General features: G+C 40.1%; 1 protein-coding gene across 2 annotated transcripts in view; it reads right to left on the minus strand.

The window, feature by feature from the left end:
- Positions 1-4,035: 4,035 nt before the first annotated feature.
- Positions 4,036-23,583, minus strand: part of ATP1B3 (ATPase Na+/K+ transporting subunit beta 3) — a 44,037-nt gene continuing 24,489 nt past the window's right edge. The window contains exons 3-7 of one of the 2 annotated variants that reach the window (XM_045903644.3): positions 18,786-18,893; positions 13,013-13,197; positions 10,830-10,880; positions 6,830-6,916; positions 4,036-4,716 (exon numbers count right to left, since the gene is read on the minus strand). In XM_045903644.3, the coding sequence (XP_045759600.1) occupies positions 4,543-4,716; positions 6,830-6,916; positions 10,830-10,880; positions 13,013-13,197; positions 18,786-18,893 (605 nt within the window). In that variant the 3' untranslated portion in view covers positions 4,036-4,542. The remainder of the gene's footprint in view (positions 4,717-6,829; positions 6,917-10,829; positions 10,881-13,012; positions 13,198-18,785; positions 18,894-23,583) is intronic. The other variant, XM_064586982.1, reaches the window with a different exon arrangement.

Genomic DNA, 23,583 nt, shown 5'->3' on the forward strand with positions numbered 1-23,583 from the left:
CGGGGGTGGGGTGGGGTAGTGGTGTGTGGGCTGGTCTTCTAGAGGAGGGCCTGCCGTCGCACTGACTCTTGATCACACTTGCCGTAGTCAGAAGAACCTGCAGAGCGCAGGGGTGCGGGGCTTGGTGTAAGTGGCTCAAGCCTCCACTGTAAGGCGCTGTGCTGCTCACTGAGGTCAGTCCATGCTAACTCACCGGGGTAAAAATGGTATCAGCCGGCTTTGTGCCTGCCACTGTTCAGGAAGTCCTCACAGAGGATTGAGCAGTCTCCTCTCATTTGCCCTAGGCATCCTTTAGATCCCTGCCTTCGCCCTGTGTGGGAGCTGTCTGCCCACCAGCACAGTGCTCCTGTGTTTTAGCTCAGGTGCATGGTTGGATTTCAGAACTCCAAATCTTAGGGATCCAGCACTGTGCAGACCTGTGCTGATCCTCTGGGGGACGGTCTGCTATGGCTAGTGCTGGTTTGTCCCAGAAGGGCAGTCGCATGAATGCGGCAGGGGCTTGGAGTTTATGGTAAAGCACAGCAAGAAGCCAGAGTCCCAGGTTAGCTGCAGCTGCCTCTGCTTGTATGCTAATGGATGGCACCTGCCAGCTCTTTTGTCCCGTGAGAGGCTGTGTCCTCTCCCAGATGCACTCTAAGAAGGGGAACGGTCTGTCCCAGAGTGACCCCGGGGATCCTTGGACCACGCTGTCCCCTCCTAGGCCTCTGCCCTCCTTCTCCACGGGAGCAGTGCTACGCCCGCCTGACTCCACCCATCGATGGCACGGACTTCTAAAACTTCAGACATCGAGCTCTGCTGCTTGTGAAAACCTGCGATAATCAGTGCCTCTCATTTGCCCCCGTCAGTGGTTTGGGGAAAGTGTTCTTCTTGTGCGATGCCCTGTGTTCTGCCCTCGCTCTATCTTCTCTATGATCAGGGCTCCCTCCCCTCTGCAGCACCCACGATCCTTTTCTCTCCCAAATCCGCACTTCCTATTTTCCACCATGTGGCCTCTTTGCTCCCTCTAGTTGTGCATTTTGTTTTCTCAGTCCTCAGATCAATTTCCTGGGTATTCAGAATGATTTGATATTTATCTGTGTTCGAGGGATGAGGCAAGCAGAGTCCCCCTACTGCTCCACCATCTTAACTCCCCCCCCCCTTTTATTTTTTTGGGGGGGGTTAGTTTTGGTTCTTTATGTTGCACTGTATTCCAGATCACTGATCCGTTCTTCTGCATCCTCTAATCTGTTGGTTCCTTCTAGTGTATTTTTATTTTATTCAACTGTGATTGGTTCTTAATATTCTTTTTGTTGAAGTTGTGAATACATCCACTCTTCTCTCCAGTCCAGTGAGCATCTTTATGACCATTATTTTGAACTTCAATCAGGTAGATTGGTTCTCTCCTCCCCGCCCCATGTGATTTTATCTCGCTCTTTCACGTGAAGCATATTCCTCTCATTTTGACTTTGTGTATCTCTGAATTAGAATAGCTACTTCTATGAAGAAATGGTCTTGTATGTGGTTATCCCCTTGTGTAGACTGTGTATGCCTGGCAACTTTGGCTGTTTGCCTAGACTTGCAGTGGCACGGGCTGGGTTCCTGGGGCACTCCATGATGGGGTTGCCCTTGCTGGGACGCTAAAGCTGAAGTGGGCATCGGGTGGGGTGGTCTGTGAGTCTCCATCCAGACAGTACCCTGGCAGTATAGCTAAAGCTGATGTTGGCACAGGCCGTGGCAGTCCTGGGGCTTCCCGAGGGCACCCTGGCAGGACAGCTGAAGCTAAAGTGAGTACGCACCAGGGTGTCCCAGTGTGCACCACACTGCTAAGAGGTCAGGGCCTCACGGGCAGTAGACTGATTACAGTGCCTGGGCCCAGCTCCCATCTGTGATATCAAGGTGGAGGATGAATGTCAATGGTAGCGATCACCAGCCCCTCCAACCCAGAGTTCCAACAGCTCCCCTCCATTTGGTAGAGTTTCAGTACCGTAACTTTTATATCCATTGCCCTTTTAAATGGCAGTTTTCTGTGCCCTCAGGCAGACCAATCTGTTCAGTCTTTCAGTAGTATTCCACCCCACTGCAACAGTGTCAGGGTTGGGGCTTCCCTTTGTTACGGTCTTGTCCCTCTTACCATTGTCCATGTAGTCTATCTTGTTGTGCAGCTGTCCAGTTAGCAGTCTTACGGAGAAACTGCTCTATAAATATGTGTAGATTTGGTTATGTCCGTGGAGAGGAGTTAAGGGTCTTTCTTTCTACCTTGCCGTCTTGGACCCTCTCCCCCTAACCTGCTGAATATTTAAGTGTCAGCTCAAGTCAACTGACAGTTGAATCTTCGCCTACTAGTCAAACTAGTGCTAGGCCCAATCACCAAGGATGCAAATCCGGTTGTCTTTAGTCCTTTGGTCCCTTGTTATTCAAACTGTGGTTTCCGAATAACCAGCATAGCCATGCCTTAAGAGACTCCATCTCCCAACAATTTCCTCTGGAATAAGAATCTGCATGTTAAGATGTCTGGTGAAGTTCTGAGGAAAATGTGAAATGAAGCAGAAATGCAGACTCAGAGATTGTGTCCAGAGTCCCTTTCATTCCCAGACTCTTCATCTGCATCACGCTGGCCCAGCTCCTTCCGATCCTCCCGTCCACATGACACTCGTCTCTTGAGAGGGACCTTCCTAGGGCGGTAGTACCCCACCTCCTTGGACTCTTGCACATCACTGCCATTACCGTGATTATCACGCCATAGCTTGTGCCAGAGCCTGTTCCATTCCCCTCTCGTCTTCGAGAGCCCGTGTCTTTGTCTCCGTATCCTCAGTCTGACACATCATTACCTGGCACACAGCAGGCCTGAGATAGTTGTTAGCCCCTAATTTCAGTAGAAAAGAGCCAGGAATTGGGTAGGTGAGCTGAGGTCACACAGCAGTCAGGGGTTGAGCCATACCCAAACTCCTGAACCAGGGAGGTACAAGTTATCATTCAGTGACTTCTGTGTATATCTCATCCCAGAGCCCACTGCCCCATTTGGGATATCTCCATTCTTGTTTTGTGTTCTAAGAACTAGTTTGTTTTTATCTAAGCTCATTAGAACAGAACTTTCATCTGTTATACTTCAAAGACGCAAAAATGCAAATGTAATGGAAGCCATAATATGAATTCCCCAAGAGCCAAAACTGACAGTGGACCAGCTTAACAGGCACTCTAGCTGCAGCCCATGACATTGCTTTAGCATCGTAGCATCTGTAAAATGGTTTTCCACTCTTGAGAAAGTGGAAGGGAATCAAAGCCGCAAGACCTTTGCTTTATTAACAGCTCCTGGTTGTAAAGGTTTCTAGAACAAAGATCTGTTATCACCGAGATCTTCGTGGCAGAGACCCCCATGGGGTGGAGAGGCTGCCACTGGGTCAGTGAGGCCCGTCTGGCCAGTCAAGACCACGTGGTGCATTCGTGCTCCCTGCAGACCGCTGTTCCCGGGCCAGATGGTCTGCATCCCACTCGGCCTGGCCCGCACCAAGACAAGGAAAACCGAAAATGTCAGCTTTGGCCTTTTTACGGATAAAAATAAAAAACTGGCTTCAACCACAGATCATATAGGGAGCACACCTTTATCAATGGAGGAGAAAGAATTATGACAAAGAATCATACCAATACACATGGATAGGAGAAAATATTTCACAATAGTCAAAGAATGCTGAAATAAAACTGGTTTGAAGCTTTGAATAAGTTCCAAGTTTTTATATTTTACAACTGATATTTTTATTAGAGTCCACAGTCTGCTAAATAAAAGCAGTAACAAGATATTTCACAAACTATTATACAATTTAAATCCTATGAATTTAATTTCATAAAAAATTAGGTGCATATTCATCGTGGCTAACTTAAAAATCCTGTTTCATCTATGGTCTAAAATACTTTATTATGAGAGATTTAGATCCAGCACTAAAAATAATCCCATCGGTATATATATTTTTTACATGGTTTACAACATAAAGTTTGTGCTCTTAATCAAAAAGATCCACAGACTAATTCAGCATGTAAAAAATAATTTTACAAAACATCAAGTCAACCTTTCAAATCCACTTTTATTTTGTTTTTCCTCCTCCCATACAGAACTTCTCCCCACACCACATTTCTTGCAGCTAGAGTCACGTGATGATGTTCAGGTACCATTTTATCCCTAAAACGTGGCTGGCATCAAAAAATGACAGTTAACCAGTGTTAAATCTATAAAATATTTACATAGCACAGCACATTAAGCTTTAGACACTCGGCAATTAAACCACATAAAAATAAGACCAGACCCCCATCCCACGTGTTCGGAGTTGGTGCTCACGGCCCCCATCTGGCGACTGTACGTGGTTCAAAAGGCAGCAGAGGCAATCAGGCAGTTACGTGAGAGGACACTGAACACTACGGTCTGGAAGCACATTAGCATGTTACCCCAGTGTCATGTACCACCACCCCACCTTTCTCCAAGGTGGTCTCATGATTCTAGAATGGCAGGTCCAGCTGATACAAAATGAAGACAGACAACACAACATTTACTTTGTGGAGATTCCCTAATTCCTACTATGCGCGTGCTGTGACTTTGAACACAACTCGTCCTAAAAACTTGTCACGATCATCCTCGTTTTTTAGGTTGGGTGATCCGTCAATCTTGCACTCGACTGTTACTTCATTTACGGTACTGCTGGTGTCATTAAAGGAGACCTGGACAGCAACTAATGGCTGCAGATAACTCACCTGGCAAATGAAGGAAAATACGTGAATTCTAATTCTGTGGTAACTTCATTTACACTTTTATCAGGAGTTGAAGTTTTAAAAACAAGTTTTAGTCTATTACATGTTTTGTTTTTCTTTTGAACTGGATACTCATTTATTTTTCACTTAAGTTTTTATGGAAGTGTTCAGATGGCTATGAATGTTCCTGTAAGCACTGCATAGGTTGGGTCTCATTATCATTTTTTAGATACTCTATAATCTGGGTTTGAGTTTCCCCTTGCACCCAAGGACTACCTTACTGATTACTTAGATCTCCTAGATCCTTACTTACAGTTGCTGTGTAATTTCATGCAAATATATTCCTAACTGTATTATCATCACTGTGGTTTCTAGACCTTTTCCTTCACTAAAAGTTAGAACTAGGGGGCTGATTCCAGGACTGGGGCAGAGAAAGTACAAGATGAACATGGAATATCTTGTAGTGCCAGAAAGTAAGGAGGTGCTCAGAGAATCGTGGGAACACGTCTAAGGGACACAGGAGCCAGCCTGAAGGTTTCTCACTGGCCAAATCTGGGACAATTTTAGCATCAAAATAAATAGAACTGACAATAAGAGTCCATGAGACTATAAATAAATGGTGGAGAAGGCAAAGCTCTTTCTCGGAGCAGAATGCCAACTAGTAAATGAAGGAAAGAAAGATGGAATTAGAAAAACATCTGGGAACACTCCTATTAGTTGATTCAGGCAAGAATCAACACATGCTTAAAGCTAAGGGAGAGGGCACCTGGGTGGCTCAGTTGGTTAAGCGACTGCCTTCGGCTCAGGTCATGATCCTGGAGTCCCGGGATCGAGTCCCAGGATCGAGTCCCGTGTCAGGCTCCCTGCTCAGCAGAGTCCGCTTCTCCCTCTGACCCTCCCCCTTCTCATACTCTCTCGCTCTCTCATTCTATCAAATAAATAAATAAAAAATCTTTAAAGCTAGGGGAGAAACAGAATTGTGTCGACTCTCCAAGTATTCTCTCCACATGATACTTGCTGATTACAAAAGAAAAAAATGAACTTCACAGCAGAGAAACCTGGCTGTTAAGTGTTCAAGGTTACCATCACACTAATGTGACCCATCAGTGCCACATTCCTCCTGATACTATGTTCTGAAAACGTATTATTTCTTCTCAGGCATTCTTGCCAAAAATGTACAACCTACATTTAATCATGAAAAACATCAAACTCAAATTGAGGAATATAAACAAAATAGGCCCCAAAAAAGTCCTGTACTCATTTTTGAAGAGTACCAGGGCATAAAACAGACTGAGGAACTGTTCCAGGTTATAAGTGACTAAAGATGTAACAATGTGATACCCTGCACCAGGAAACACTTTTTCTTTTGCAAGAAAGAACGTTACTGGAACAACTGGTAAAATTTCAACAAGGTCTGTAGACTGGACGATAGTATTGTTTTAACGTTAATTTCCTTTGGTAACTCTATTATGGTCAATAGAATGTCCTTATTTTTAGGAAAATAAAACAAGCATTTAGTGTAAAGAGGCACCATGTTTATAACTTAATCCCAAATGGTTCAGGAAAAGAAATTATACATAAATGGAGACTGGTAAGACAAATATTACCATTTGGGAAATCTGGGGAAAGGGTCTACAGGACTTCTTTGTATTACTCTAGCCACTTTATTTTTTCACCTCTGTGCACATTCAATGCACATTCTAAAGAAAGAGAAAATGGGGGGCGCCTGGGTGGCCCAGTCGTTAAGTGTCTGCCTTCAGCTCAGGTCACGATCCCAGGGTCCTGGGATCGAGCCCCACATCGGGCTCCCTGCTCCGCGGGGAGGCCTGCTTCTCCCTCTCCCACTCCCCCTGCTTGTGTTCCCTCTCTCGCTGTCTCTCTCTCTGTCAAATAAATAAATAAAATCTTAAAAAAAAAAAAAGAGAGAGAGAGAAAATGGTATTTTATAAGTTTTGAACTGTAGATGTGGGCATCACCATTTATAGTTAAAGACCAGAGTAGAGGATGCAGAAGTTACACAGGGCATATGTCTGCCTACCCCAGACAAGTGACATTTCAATACAGATGTGCCAGTTCCCCAAGAGTCACAACCACTTACAAACTTGTAAGTACTTACATGCAGTTTTTTCCCATAATATGGAAAATATTTTAAATCTATAAGTCCATTGGGAGGATAAGTTGATAGAGCTGCTGTGTTTTCAGTCTAAAGGAGAAAACAAGAGAAACCTCTTTTTTTAGGCCACAAAAAAAACAACTTAAAAATATATAAAGGAGTATCAATTATGAACAGTATGGTGGTTCTACAATGATGTTCCAACTGCATTAATTACAATAATTATTTTTGAGAACAGACGTGTTAATCTTGGCTTAAATCTCTGACACAAAACTATCCTGATTCTTCTCACATTTCCTGGTATTAGCCTACAAGCTTTTCCAGAAGAGTCCCTTCTAACTTATAGCCAAATCTGTTCATGCACTGTCTAAAAATCTTACCTGCCTTCCAACTACCCAATGCCAGTTCTCCAGCCATTGACAGCAGGAAGGCAGCGGTCTGTAGGGGACCAATATATTCCTGAAATGATTTAAATACTGTGCTTCCAGACTGTAAACAATGGCTGCCACACTGCAGAATGCAGGATTCAGGCCTGGGAGGCAGCAAAAGTTTCCTGTGATTAGTAACTAACGGTAACCAGAAGGGGAAATTATGATGCAACTGGCAAAACTATTAGGAAAAATTTAAGGTCCTCCAAGCAAAACTCTTAACCAATTCAAAGACCCTTAAATTTATGAGCACATGCAAATCAAAGTAATCGCATTTACTGCAATTATATTCCATGTATTTAAAAAACTGGTAAATGTGACCAATAGACAAATTAATCATCCATAATCCAACTCATTCATGCTATTATCTCTATTCTTCTTGACAGACAGTGAGAATTCTCAGGTAACACATTCTGAATAGGACTAATTTTAACAACTGTAACTAACACACACTGAGTAGATGACAAATCAATGACAAGAGCGGTGGAAGTTTACTAAGCATGAATTAAAATAAAACATTAATAAATGCTTGAATTCTAGATTTAAATGCACTAATTTCTATTTTCAAAAATAGAAATTTTGAAATTTCAAAGCACACAGCAAAACTAAGCGTCTCCTCTAAGGAGAAGTCCTCCTCCTCTGCTTATGTAACGATGAGTAGCACATGTGACAGACAAGTGACACAGCAAGATGACAGCACAACGCACAGAATGACGATACCCCACAAAATGGGCAAGCTCTCAAGATCGAGGTCAAAGGTAAGTGGAAAGAATAGGAGATAACAAAGCTAAGAGAAACTGTAGAAGCCATTTTCAACCACTACCCTACATTTGTACTCTATAAAGAAAAAACAATCACTGTGATGAGTGCCTTTCCATTAACTATTGCTTTTGTTTAACATATTTTCTCTTAATACATGAGCTTAATTCACAGAAACGGAGATGTTCCCCAACATGTAAAGGAGATTTTCTGTGGATTACATTTTACTGAGTTGGTATTTCCAGCCAGACACCCCATTTAACTTCTTTTAGGCCCAACACCCTTCTGTGGACAGGATCAATTACCAAGACGAGAACTGAGGCTCAGTTAAGATCACCCAGGTGTGACTGACTCTTAACTGTTCTCTTGGTTTGTACCAAAAACGTTGGCAAGCTTTTACTTGTACTTTATGAAATATTGAAGTGCATATCTGAAAAGTGATAACTTGAGGGTGAAACATACATGTCCTAGTTTTCTGAGTATATGAATGACATCTTTGGAAACTAGGAGCAACTAAGTCGAAGAATCTATTAACAGTCACTAAATTTTAAAATGAGTGTAAAATGAGTGTATTTTCTTCTACACACTCACCACCCTTAAGATTTGAACACAAACCAAATGTTCTAAGCAGTGTTTATCTCTGGGTAGCATTTACCAATTTTTTTTCTTCTGCATTTTTCTATATATTCCTAAATGAACAGCATTCACTTTTATAGAAAAATAAAATGTTGAAAAAGACATAAATTGAATATTCTATCTTGTTTTTAAATTAAATGCCCAAGAGCATGTTGTCATCAATATTTTGGTATCTTGTGTAAAACACTTAAGCAGATCAAACTATGTAATACATTTATATCTTCTCTTGTATTCTTAAAAATAAGTCAACTAAAGAATTTAAAGAACACTTGATATAGACAAATGTAATGGAAAACATGATGATGATCTGCAGTAAATGTTCCCATCTGCTCTAGAGCCACACCTCTAAAATGGACACATTCCATCTGATGACTCCTTTGTGACTGGCCTAGTACAATGCAGTTTTAACAAACTTTCTAAAAACAAACTGATTCCACAACTAAATAAAATTCCCATCTATGCTTTACATACATCTTCAAACAACAAACTGAAATTTAGTCATCAATCAGGATTTTTCATTACCATTTCCACCAACTATTCTAGAAGCAAAGGATACACAATAGATAAAAATCCATTTAAAACCCTAAGGGAACAGTTAGACGGAGTTGTTTCTACTGGCCAACGGTTTACAAAACTGACATCTTAGGAAAGGAGTTTACAGCTTTTGCCTTTCTGGCCAAAATGTGTTTTCCTTTCTTAGTAGTGTTGGCTCCACAGAGCCACTCTCCCGAAGCTCATCCACCTAGTCTGCTCACAAGCAAAGCAAAAGCTCCCACATACAGGTACACTGTCATGAAATTAGCACTTCTACCTGGCTGAAGTCTAGCACCTAAGTCTTGGGAACTTTCTATCGAAAAGACTTGCAAGCAAGGAGGAGAATAAAGAGTTACTTTTTCTGAATCTTTCTCGTAGCCATAATGTTTTCTTGTCTTAAGAGATGAGAGAATCTGCTTAGATTTTCAGAAGGATTTGTTTATCAAGAAAAGCTCAGCTTAGATGTAGCATCTGGTTTTAAGTAACATACTGGCTGACCCGACTCTGGTATAAGGAGGTAAAGTGAATTGCCTACGGTTCACATATGTATACTTCAACCCAGATGAGAAACCGTAAATTTCCTGGCTTTTTATTCTACTCTTTTGAATAAATATTCGAAAGAAATTATTAAAGATATTAAAGCAGGAGTTCTCAAAATGTGAGCCCGAGACCATCGGCATCACCAACACCTAGAAACTTCAGTTAGAAAAGTTTGGGCCTCACCTCAGAACTAAGTACTGAGTCAGAAACTTTGGGAATGGTACCCAACAAGCCCTCCAAGTGATTCTGATGCATGAAGGAATTTGAGAACCACTGAGCAAGAAATTTCTGCCCAAATAAGAAATCCATTCATGGCTAAAAGGAAGACTGTTTTCTCCACAAACAACTTTAGAAGTAATTTCAATGTAACATTTCAAGTAAGATACTTTGAACACAGATTTGGGGTTGGAATGCTAAATTTTGCACAACAGTAAAATTAAATTTAGAGGGGCGCCTGGGTGGCTCAGTTGTTAAGCGTCTGCCTTCGGCTCGGGTCATGGTCCCAGGACTCCCTGCTCCGCAGGAAGCCTGCTTCTCCCTCTCCCACTCCCCTTGCTTGTGTTCCCGCTCTGTCAAATGACTATATAAAATCTTTAAAATAATAGTAAAATTAAATTTAGAGCTTAACATTTTCTCCTAAGAACTCTTACCCATCATTTACATATTTGTCTTAGTTGCACTTGCAGCATGGAGAGAAAACAAAAGAAGTTATGAGATGAAAACTGCATAGCACTCTGGAAAAAGTAGGGATATGAGAAATATTGCCACTGCCTTAAGGAAAATGTACCATGTTTCATGAACTCTCAGATGCCACTTTGTACACCAATTTATGTATTATTAATAAAGAAAAAATCTTATGATACACTATTAAGACACCATCCATTATAAGGCCAACCCCCATTTCAGTGTTATTAAGCTAGAAAAAAGTGAATCAATGCACATGGAAAACACATCTTTTTTGATTTATCATTTGCAAATTAAGAACGGCTCGACACCCAAAGTTTGGTGGAATTTTATTCTTCTAAGACTGGCACTACAGAGGACTTTTAAAATACTAAGATATACTAAAGCTTTAAAAGAAGTTGGGTTATTTTTTGAATACTAACCTTTGAAGTACATTCTATCCTTGGTTCTCCTTGAGGTTTTAATCCAATTATCTAAGGTAAAGAAAAACTGGTTAATTGAAACATCACAAACATATATAAAAGAACCTCCTGTTTTGTTGCTGGGGACCCAGGGGTGGACGGGTTGAGAGGAATACCAACTCAGCGTATTGAAACTGTTACATCTGCCTTTTAATTTTATTTTAGAGGATTAGAATGGACTTTTCAATATAATAATCTTACCAATTAGCTGTCTTATTACTGTACTGGGGCAATTTAGAAAAATCCGTTACTGAAGAACTGAGTAAAACATAGTATTGCACTTTGCTACCCTTAAAACAAGAAACAAACAAACCTTTAATGCTAACAGTAAGAACTGCAGAAGCATAAAACTGTTTTTCAGGAAAATGTATTAGGTCCAAAACCTCAACATGTTTCCATAAAGTTTCCATGGAGCCTTACCATGTCTCCACAAAATGCATACACTGGGGAGAATCCCATTTTAAATACAGCACAGTTCAGTTGTATGAAATGAGGCTACTTTCATGTATGGAGTGGATATAACTAACTCTTCATGGCAATTTATCCCATCTCTTTTGTGGGAGGATCTTTTTATGTTTTGAATTTACATGCATTTTATATGCAAATGCCTGTAAAATGTAAACATTCCTCCGGAAAGAGAAGTTTTGTGGCAACCTAAGTAATATCAACAGCAGTAACAATCCTTGCCCATGTGATGGGCTTTGGAACAAACTATACTGGGATTCAACCCCCTGCTATACTCAGCATGCACAGCTCATGAATGATCCCAGCTTGGGCCTGATATGTTGTCTTCTTGTCATGTCCTGAAAAGCTATGCCCCATCAGCAGGTGTAATCCTGACCCTCATCATTCAAAGAGGACATACTGAAAGAGAAAATAAACTTGAAGGGATGGTCCTATAGGAGAAGGAACTGAACTTCTCTTGACTTTATATTGGGAGTTGATTTTCCAGGAATCTAGATGTTATGAAGATACTCCTGGAAGGCTGCAATTGTAAAAGGCATTCCTGTTAAGCTAAATAAATTTAATTCATCTTACAAGCTAGATTGTCTAGTGTCCCATTACTCTTGGCTTATTTTGTTAACCTTCATTTCAATGAAGTCTTGCTGAACCATCCCACTGTAATTATTAAGGTACCTATTATGTGTCAGGCAGTGTTTCAGAATGATCTCTAGAGTGTCCTGGGATCATGAGGAAACTGTCATTGTCCACGTGGGGAAAGGAGGGGAGGCTGGAGGGGCACCAGTCTGGGCGCTTCAGGATCTAGCTGGTTCTTTCATTTAGCAGTGCCAAGGGATGATAGCAATTTGCTCATCAAGGGCAACTTTAGTGAGATATAAACTCATGCATGATCTTGAGAGGTCTACACCTGCTTAAAAAGCTGCTTTTTCTTTGAGTAAATGATCAGGAATAACCACCTCATTCTTTACGGGAGGCCTTACAGGTCTCGATAGGACAACTGTATCAGAACACAGCCCTGCAGTACGGTATTTATAAAGCAGTAAGGCACAGGGGTTAGAGAGCACTTCATTACATACGGATGCACAATAACCCCAAGTCATTTTTACTTACACATAGAGAAGCTAATGAGCTTCTTAACTTGCTAATGGCTATATAATTCAGGCACTTCCTCTGTATACCAAAGCAAAATGCTACTACTTTGGTTACAACTATAACACCCTACTGAGCTCATTATAATGCAGTTTTATTTTTATGTCTACTTTTTAATTATATGTACATAAACTATAAAACTATGCTTTGCTACTAAATATTCAGAAAAAGTTTAAACCAAGACCTTATAGATTCTCAATGGAATTTTAAATATTACAATACAAAACTCAAAGATGAGCACTGCACATTAAAAAAACCATGCTTTGGTTATGACAACCTGAATACCTGCCCCTTGAAGCATTCACCTATGCCTAAATGCACATAACTAAGAAGGGAAAAGCTGACGCTGTTGTACTTCCCTAATCCATGATTTAATGAGCCAGCCTTAGTTTTTTTCTGTATTTTCCAAAGGTCAGTTAATACCATGGCTAATCTTTTATGCGAGTCGCCCCTAAATGAGATAAAAAATAGTTGCCAGCTTCTTCACAGAGGCTACTAGAAAAAGCAGCAGCAGCAGCAAAATATGTACATACTCTGTTCATTTTCACAAGAACACAAGGATGTCCTCTGGAGTAGCCAAACTCTGGGTCATCCACACCACTGCATGCTTGAAGTAAGGCAAGAGGAAACTGACATGCACCATAAACTGGACCCTTCTGTTCAAAAAGTGCTCCATCAGGACAGGCAGTGAGATTCTTCTGTTCTTCTAACTTGTATGCTAAAAAGGAAACATACATGTGTACACAGATCAGCCAGAAACAGTTCTTAAACACAACCAGGAACACATCATCCTTTGGATGACACTTTTCAAAAACAAAAACAGCAATGCTGATTACCAGATTATTCTGGGGAAAGAATGTTAAGTTTGTTCCCTTAACTTTTTTGATGTTTACTCCATTTCAACAAGGACACCAGCTGGATTACAGATCAGTCTCTTTTGTCACCATTAGGTGGCGCCAGCCCCGGCTATAGCTTTATCTGAATGCCTCCAATGCTCATGGCCCAAAAGATAGCGGTGGTAACCTATAAACTTGTCACATCACTGTGTCGTACACCTGAAACTAAGGTAACATTATGTGTCAACTATACTCCCATAAAAAAAAGATAGTGGTGAGGACATAAAAAGGCATTGCGGCTGCCCTTACGGATTTTACAGTATAATGGGGAAAATAGACATTAAATCTAACAATCCTAACTGAAGGGCCTAAAGATATATAGTGCTATGGCAGTCTAGTCTGCAGGGCCTGCAACAAAGCTGAGCGTCAAGGGGCACCTGTGAGTTAACGTTAACTTAGAGAAGGGTGTTTTTAGCAGAAACAGAGGTAACATCTTAGATAAACGCCAAGTGATAAAGGAGTCAAATGGTCACAACCTGGAGATGGGGAAGAAAGGAGAGGGAAAGATACATAATGGGTTTTTGGCTGTTTGCTCCACACTAGCGCAGTGTTAGGCAAGAATGGCACAACAGTGAGCAAGGCTGATGTGGTCCTGCCCTCAACGAATGCGTTTACTGAGAGATACTCATAAACAGCTAAGATAGGCTACAGCAGTACCTCAGTAAGAACTACTGGTGTGTGGGTAGAACTGGTACCAGAAAAAGGCCACCTAAAGTGAATTCAACCAAAACAGGAACAAAAATTTCAAAGTAAATGTGTGGAGTTTTTTTAAAGATTTTATTAGAGTGAGAGAGAGAGAGTGTGCGTGCACAAGCTGGGGGAGTGGCAGGCAGAGGGAGAAGCAGACTCCCCGCCGAGCAGGGAGCCCGACGTGGGGCTCGATCCTGGGACTCCAGGCTCATGACCTGAGCCGAAGGCAGATGCCCAACCACCAGAGCCACCCAGGTGCCCCAGTAAATGTGTTTATACGAAAGTGTAGATCTTTACTTTGGAAAACAATTGTCAAAATATCTTTGGTTTCATCTTTTATTTATCAAAAATTAGGATATAATTGTAAATTATGTACTCATTTAGGGGCGCCTGGGTGGCTCAGATGCTGGGCGGGGAGCCTGCTTCTCCCTCTGCCCCTCTCTCTCTCTCTCTCTGACCTTCATGAATAAATAAAAAAACAAGAACAAAAAAAACAATGTAAATTATGTACTCCTTTAAAAGGAGGATTCAAATATTTGGAAGATAGGGTTAAACTTCTACAACACAATAGGTACCTCATGACATTCATCACTTCCTTTTTGCCTTTGGTGGCACAATCATAAAGATCATTTTGCAAGAAATATTCCGAGGCCTTCACCAATTTCCCCCAAGGGTTTGACTGCATATACCTTTTGGTATAGGTCAGTTCATCAGTGACCATTTTTGTATCATGCCATGTTCCACTTCAATACAAAATCATTCTAATGCAAGGAGTTGTAATGATGAATGGTCAGATTATGAAGACTCCCCTCCCCCCAAGTCCAAGGCATGATGGGACATAGATCACTAATCCCAGACAGAGTAACCAAAGAGCCCTATACATACCTGACGAAAGCCTAAAATAAGAAAAAGAAAGGGAAGCCTAAAATAGGAAAGGAAAAGGGAAGACCTGAAAGGAAAGGAAAGCCCTGAAAGGAAAAAGGTTAATCTGAACAAAATAAAACTTTAAATTTTAAGCGGTATCCATTGAAAAAAAAAACATGTATCTTTTAAACAGAGATGGTACCTTTTAACATGAGAAAGGCTTTCCTAAAACTCAGCAATGACAACTGAAAGTTAAAAGGGAGGAGGGGTTGAAGGTTAAATTCGAGTTAAAAGTAAGTCCCCTAGAAAGCATAATACAGTAAAACAGAAAATGAGAGAAAAACAAGAGATCCAAGACCCAACTAACAGAGTAATTCTAGAAAGAACCAGAAAATTGAGTTGAGGAAATTATCAAAGTAATAATTTCCTTGAACAGGAGAACCTAAGCCTTCATCCTGAAAGATCCCCATCAAGTTCCCAGTAAAGTGATTATTTTAGAGACTGAAACCAAAACAAATTTTAGAACCCAAAAGAAATACATTTAGAAACAGAATTAAAAAACCAGCCTTGCAGAGGAGAAAAAGGCAAAAACAAAGGAACTAAAATTCTATATACAGCTAAACTATCACCTATAAATGCAGAATTAGGTCATTTTCAGAAATGAAAGGACTCAAAATTTACATCTCATGTCTCTTATGAAGTTACTTGAAATAGATATACCCCATTAAACTAGGCAGTAAATTAAGAAAAAAGAAGGCATGAGCCAAGAAACAGTGGATCCAACTAAAGTGATAAAAAGGAGTCCCCAAAATGACAGCTGGATAGTTAAAGGCCTAAACAATTACCCGTACAGACTATGGCAGGAGGGGAAAAGCTCTAAAGAGTTTTCCAGAAAAAAAAAGGGACTCAAGAGGATACCTCAAATGACAGTGTACAAAATAAGGAAGTCAGAAGAGTGTCTACAGATGATAGAATAAGACATAAAGACTAAGTATAAAAAGGTGACCAATAATGAAACTAAAAATAGTAATTCAATTATTGAACCCGGTGGGTGGGTGGGTGGGGGACGTCTGAGGCATGTGAGGTAAATTGTCATCTGTCATGGCAGGAAGTAAAGATGATGTATAAAAGTGACAAATCAAGAACCAGCAGGAAAATTTAATATTTAAAGATACAGACAAAAATACCGTAAGAGAAAGTTCAAAACCATGAAGTTCTTTCCCACTGAACATGTATCCAGAATCAGATTATTCACAACCTCCATTGCTTCCTCTCTTGCCATGCCACCATTCTACTCCTCTGGATTAGTGTAATGGCCTCCTAACTAGCTTCCCTGTTTCCCCCCCTAGTCTCAAAAAAGCAGCCTGAGTGATCCTTTAAAAATTCGAGTCAGATGATGTTATTCCCTGCCTAAAAACCTCCAACTTGGTCAGCTTAAAAACCAAAGAACTTAACGATGGCCTCTGAAGACCTATACAACCTACTCGTCCTTTACTTCCCTGACCTTGAGCTCCTACAACTTTCACCTTGGCTTATTCTATCCAGCCCCTCTCACTTCCTTGATAAACCGTGACATTTTAAGCCTCGGGCTAGTTCCCTCACCTTCAGATCCTTCCTCAAGGATCCCCTTCCATGAGGCCTTCCTAGACCACCCTGTTCAAAACTGTAACCCTTCCCATCTCTCCATCTGTGCCTCATGTCCCTCCACTGCACTCATCACCCTCCCATGCACCTCTGGACTACAGACTCCATGAACATGTTTCCTGTGTTCACTGACAGAACTTGGAAGAGTGCTAGACACAAAGAAGGCCCTCCAAAAATATTTGTTGAGTAAATTAATAGGATTGCAGCTAAAAAGGAGGACAGGAAATGGTTTTCATTATAGACCTTTCTTTACTATTGGATTTTTAAATCATGGATTATATTCTGACAAAAACATCCTTAACAAACTATCAAGGGAAGGAGATTTAGAAAGACAGCCAAGTGGATGGTGTAGGATCAAGAGGTTTTTGATTTAAGACAAGAGAAGTCAAGGACTTGGATCCAGTAAAGTGAGGCTCTGTATATATTGGAGAAGGAATAGTTAATAATGCTTCCAAGGCACTGAAAGAAGAAGATCCAAAAAGGAGGACTGGTACAGGTGGCCTTAAATGCGAGGAAGGGCATCAAAGCAGGAGAAATATCACAGACAAAATGGCTGTAACTACAGGTCTGTTTTACTGGTAATGGGAAAACTGGTGGAATTCCTATCTGAGTACTTCCATTATTTCTTTAAGGAGGAAGGCAGGTTATATGAAGTGAGTTATAGTGGGAAAGGTAACGGGTTAGAGGTTTGAGTAGAGGTTAGAAATAATCCCGTCAGAGAATTATCCAGAGAAATTCAATGGGATTGCCAGGTAGTAGAGCTGGTCCACTTGAGGGAGGTGGTAAAATATTCATCGTGCTGATTAGTCCTGAGGAAAGTCTTCAGCAGCCTGCTCAGGGTGCAGCCTCAAAGAACGGGCTTCATCCAAGAATTATATGGTTTCATCTAGGAGAATTACATGGCTTCATCCATGTGCATTTTATGACAGACTGACAGGTGAGGGATTTTAGAGTACTGGCAAAACTAAAAATGAAATGAAAAACCATGGAATTAGGGGCACCTGGGTGACTCGGTTAAGTGACTTCCTTCAGCTCAGGTCATGATCAGTCCCAAATAGGACTCCCTGCTCAGCAGGGAGTCTGCTTCTCCCTCTGACCCTCTCATGCTCTCTCTCTCTCATTCTCTCTCTCTCTCACATAAATAAATAAAATCTTAAAAAAAAAAAAAAGAAAGGGCGCCTGGGTGGCTCAGTTGGTTAAGCGACTGCCTTCGGCTCAGGTCTTGACCCTGGAGTCCCAGGATCGAGTCCCACATCGGGCTCCCTGCTCGGCGGGGAGTCTGCTTCTCCCTGTGACCTTCCCTCCTCTCATGTGCTCTCTCTCTCTCTCACTCTCTCAAATAAATGAATAAATAAAATCTTTTAAAAAAAAAAGAAAGAAAGAAAGAAAAACCATGGAATTAATAAGCTTGCTAAAAAGGGAAGTTAGGGAGAAGGGGCTGGGATAAAATAAAACAGTCAGTGAAGTGGAAGTCCCAGTGAGGTAGAAGAATAGTGAGGGAAAGTTAAACAGGCAAACGAGAAGGTTGTGTCAGGAAAGCCTTATTAATCTGTCATTTTGGCAATGGGGTCCTATATGTTCTAAGGATTGAATGTAGAGCTCTGTGCCCAAGGAAGAGGTGAGGTGATCAAGAAGCAACAGGCCAGGGCATGTGATGATTATTCATGTGTATGTTAATACCACAGAGTTAAGTTAAACAAAACAAGAGGAAAAACTGGGCTAGGATGACTATTACAGACTGCTAACTCCAAAACCCACAGTGGATAGGTATTTGGTTTTGTTTTTTTAAATGATAAATACCATTCCTTTTCCCCTTCACAAGTACATGGGATCCAAAAGATCCAAATACTTAAGAGTCATTATTTTGTATGATTTAGTTTTGCTTTAAATACTTTTTAATGCAGATATAAATACATTATGTCTCAACAGACTTATTCATGCACTTACTACAGAAAAGTCAAATCAACTGCCCACTTGGCTTAGACCCCTATGTCTTTCCATAAGTTAGAATATTCTTATGACTAATTATAAAATCTACTTGCAAGTCCTCTCAGTGGACTGTGTTTAACAGAAAAAAAAAAAAAAGGTAAAACAGACTCTAAGAAAGATGTTTCTAAAAGTAATCATTATTTGGTTTTCTAAAAGTAATCACTATCATATGGTTTCGCTAATAACTAACATCTTCTACCTCACTCTAAGAAAACATACTTACGTTTTAGAAACTTCCTAAGGTCTTCAATGTACCCTTGATAGGACTTGGGATCAGACACAGTGAATGAATATTCCAATGCAGTTTGTGGTTTTGGAAAAACTGTAAGTCCTATAAAGAGATAAAAGAAAAAGGGGGAAAATTAACTGCAGGAAATTCTCTTCTTTCTCCTTGCTATCTAAAGGGCAGATCTCATTAAATTATATGGAAAACTGTGTTCACAGATATGCTGAAATTATCAAGAAGAACTTCTCACTCCTGATTATGAAGGCACAGATATTTAAATGAAAGAGAACTGCAAATCTTCAAAATAATCTGACATTATCAGTTAAAAACCTCCCCTAAACCTGATTATCCACAGGTAATTATAATTGCTCTGTTCCTGACTTAAAAAGTTATAGATTTTAGTTTGTACTTCCTATTTTCATTTATTTCTATCAAATATTTTTAGGTTTTGCCAATTTGCTATTAACAGGAGAAAAATTTTAGCCAATCAGTCTCCCTACTTCTGTCATTCAAATTACAACTGTATGGAAACATAGAACTTACTCAATGAAAGAGGCCTATATACAATTTTAACTCTATGGTAAACTATTCTTCCTTCAATAACAAACACTGCTCTATAATTAAAATGTGGTTTTCACATGATGAGTTTGGAATATAACCACCAACAGTTTCATATCAGGAGTCAACATCCATGTATACAGAACATGCTGAATGAGTTTATGAAAAGAAAATGTAAGCATATTTATCTGTAAGAAAGGTAATCAGGCTTCCAACTGATTAGATCTATGGGTGCCTGGGTGACTCAGTTGGTTAAGCATCCAACTCTTGGCTCAGGTCATGGTCTGCCAGGTCAGGCTCCCCTTCCTTCTGCCCCACTGCCCCTTCCCCCGCTTGCACGCACACACACTCTCACTCTCAAATAAATAAATAAATCTTAAAAAAAAAAACATTAGATCTAGATTATTAATTCAGCCTTGCACCCAGGCTTAAAAACAGTCCTGAAATTTTCACTAGTCTCTAAACATTTCCCATATCAAAGTTATTAGAGATGCCATGCCTTGCACTGAATCTGAAAATTTACAAATAACAAGAGTTGTTCTAGTTTCCAGACATCTAATTCTTTTTTTTTTCATTGTATTTTAATTCCAGTATGGCTAACATACAGTGTTACATTTTAGATCAGATCCAGTTTTTTTACTTGCCTGTGCTGGGTTTGCATGAATCTTAAGTTAAACTAGATGCAGTGGTACCCAAATAATGACGAAACAGTGTTCCTACATGGCAGAGCAAATCTTAGTCTACACTCAGCACAGAAGACCTCCTAATTAAACTCTCCATTCACCTACATCAACATACCAGAGATCAGTTGTATTTGGATAATCTCCTATGCCTGGTTTTCCATCCACTGCAAAATCTTGTATCTACAATAGCGTTTTAAGACTTTTTGTAAGTCTTAAATGAAGGAATAAAATGTCTTACTGTCCAACATTATTAAATGACCATCTGCATATGTATGAAATTTTTATTTTTTAAGGTTTTATAGCAGGAAGATAGAATATCCTCCAAGTAAAAAAGTAACAGAATCAAGGCAGCTTGTACATAACTGTATTGAAAACACCTAGCTTTGGGGCGCCTGGGTGGCTCAGTTGGTTAAGCGACTGCCTTCGGCTCAGGTCATGATCCTGGAGTCCCAGGATCGAGTCCCGCATCGGGCTCCCTGCTCGGCAGGGAGTCTGCTTCTCCCTCGGACCCTCCCCCCTCTCATGTGCTCTCTTTCTCGTTCTCTCTGTCTCAAATAAATAAATAAAATCTTTAAAAAAAAAAAAAAAGAAAACACCTAGCTTTAAGAAAAATCCAACATAAAATATCCTGATTTCTAAACTAAAGAAATTTTAAAGAAAACCAGGAAGATATCTATGCTTTACACAAAGACTACAAAAGACTACATTCCTTTACATGACTAATTTCTAAGGGACTGTTTTAATGATTTAATTTACAAAAGACCTGAAAGTATAAAACTGAATTTTTTTTAAGTTTTTTTTTTTTTTTAAAGATTTTATTTATTTATCTGACAGAGAGAGACACAGCGAGAGAGGGAACACAAACAAGCAGGGGGAGAGGGAGAAGCAGGCTTCCCGCGGAGCAGGGAGCCCAATGTGGGGCTCGATCCCAGGATCCTGGGATCATGACCTGAGCCGAAGGCAGACGCTTAACGACTGAGCCACCCAGGCGCCCCTAAGATTTTATTTTTTAAGTTATCTCTACACCTAATGTGGGGCTCGAACTCACAACCCTGAGATCAAGAGTCACATGCTCTACCAACTGAGCCAGCCAGGTGCCCCTAAAACTGAATTCCTGATAGCAGTTACTTCTCAGACCTTGCCTGACAATGCTCTTGGACCCCTAGTAACTTGCTACTTCACAGCCTATTTGCAACTCGTAAGTAAAAAACCATGGCACATGTGTGTAGTACAAGTGCATTTTGACACGGTATGCTTAATTCCTCCAAAGAGTCTTGCCTTATCCCAAATGAAAGGACATCAAGAGAATGTAAAGACTACAATTAACTCCTCTATCTCCTTCCAATTTAAACCACTGGAGTATGAGAATATGTGCAGACAATGTGCATGTCTGTCAGGGTGTGAGGAGCCGTACGTGTTTATGTTATATGTATGTACAGGTTACTTATATGTACCAATTTCAAACTAGCATTTATTTTACCAGGTACAAACAATATTATTGAAATGTCATTTAAAATTAAAAATATGGTCAATGCAAAAAACCCAGTGTTTTAAATACTATATATACTGTAGAAAATACAAGTAGAAAGAAAAGATATTAACCATAATCACTTTGTAAAGAGAAAATTTTGTTTAACAAGCTAATATATATTCATCCAATATTAAATATACATATATATGTGCATATGTTTATTAAATTACTGATAAGACTTGAAGTACTACAATACAGTTGTAAATAATTTTTTAATTTTTTTTTTTTTAAGATTTTATTTATTCATTTGAGAGACAATGAGATAGAGAGAGAGCATGAGAGGGGGGAAGGTCAGAGGGAGAAGCAGACTCCCTGCCGAGCAGGGTGCCCGATGCGGGACTCCAGGATCATGACCTGAGCTGAAGGCAGTCGCTTAACCAACTGAGCCACCCAGGTGCCCCAGTTGTAAATAATTTTAAATAACTCAGTTTGAAACTGAAATATGTGGAACACATTTTATTGCTTTTATTATTCATGTGATTATAAACAGGATAATATTTCTGAAATAGACTGGATCATGTTCAGTGGTAATAAAGTCACATAACTTAGGTAGCAAGAAAAATAATTGTTTTAGAATTAAGCTACGTAGGGGTGCCTGGGTGGCTCAGTAGGTTAAGCATCTGACTCTTGATTTCAGTTCAGTCATGATCTCAGGGTCGTGAGAGGGAGCTCCATGTTGGGCTCCCGACTCAGCACGGTGTCTGTTTGAGATCTCTCTCTCTCTCTCTGCCCCTCCCCCACTCACACACGTGCACAAAGTACTTGCTTTCTCAAAATAAATAAATCTAGAAAGAAAACAGAGCAACAGTGAGAGATGAGGGGGAAATGAGCATGGAGCTAGTCTCCGATACTTGGTCAAATAAACTAAAAAAGAGAAGAGTGATTCCTGACGTTTGCGCAAATATTAGCAGCAAAATAAGGAAAAATCCTTAGAACAAAATGTTCCAAGAAAAGATGCTTGGGGAAACTGGTGCAGTTTGGCTATTGATAAGGCTCACGAATCCATGCTGTGAGCAAGGATCTAGATTCAGGGTTCCTCAGCATTGACACTATTGACATTTTGGGCTGGATAAGTCTTGTTGCAGGGGCGGGGGGCTGTCCTGTGCATTGTAGGACGTTTAGCAACATCCCTTACCTCTGCTCACCAGCAGCACCTCTCCAGTTCTAACAACCAAAACTGTCTCTAGACAAGACTACAAGGCCCCACAGGAGCCAATCATTGTTGGATGAGAATCACTGCTCCAGAAAGAAACCTCCCGTGACACTCTTACCTTCCCTGGCCTGCCTGCCCACCCTGCCTGCTATCCAAATCCCCCTCTTCCATGAGGAGCCTGCTCTTCTCCATTATCTCAAGAAGTTGTTCACATTTTGGGGAATTACATATACTGGAGTTCTGCACATTGTTATCTTCTTCTATAAAAACTGCCAGCACCTTGAGGACAAGAGCCATGTTCAACAAAAGCAAAGCTGGCATTCAAAAGACTTTTAAAAGAATGAAATCAGGAGGAAGAAAATATGATTTAAACAAGTGTTTCAGTTAAGATTTTTTTCTGTGGTGGAGTATACTAGAGAATTTTTTTTCCTTCCAACAATCAATGGACAAGAATTAAACACAGTAAGGTAAGAGTATACTCATTTTATTCCCTATTGATGTATCATTATTTAGTATTTCTTACCACTTCCATATTAAGCAATTAAAGATACGATGCTTGTATTTTACAAGACGAATGCTATCTAGCCCAAGCTAGAGCTAAACTATATACTTTATAAGTAAATTACTCAAGGCAAAGTGAAATGCTACACAATATTCACAAAAGCCACTCATAACCATATTGGTCAAATTTGGCTTCACTATAATTCTCCATATTCATTCCTGCTTATTCCTGGCAAAGGACTCAAGATTTATCAGCTCAGGTCTTTATATCAGTATGTAAATATTATAGGTCTTCATATCAGTATGTAAATATTAAAGGTCTTTATATCAGTATGTAAATATTAAACAACAAACAAAAAAATCAAAAAT

This window comes from Mirounga angustirostris, unplaced genomic scaffold, assembly GCF_029215605.1.
Source record: "Mirounga angustirostris isolate CCGP_5_RB_7025 unplaced genomic scaffold, mMirAng1.0.hap1 SCAF_1, whole genome shotgun sequence".
NCBI classification, from domain to species: domain Eukaryota; kingdom Metazoa; phylum Chordata; class Mammalia; order Carnivora; family Phocidae; genus Mirounga; species Mirounga angustirostris.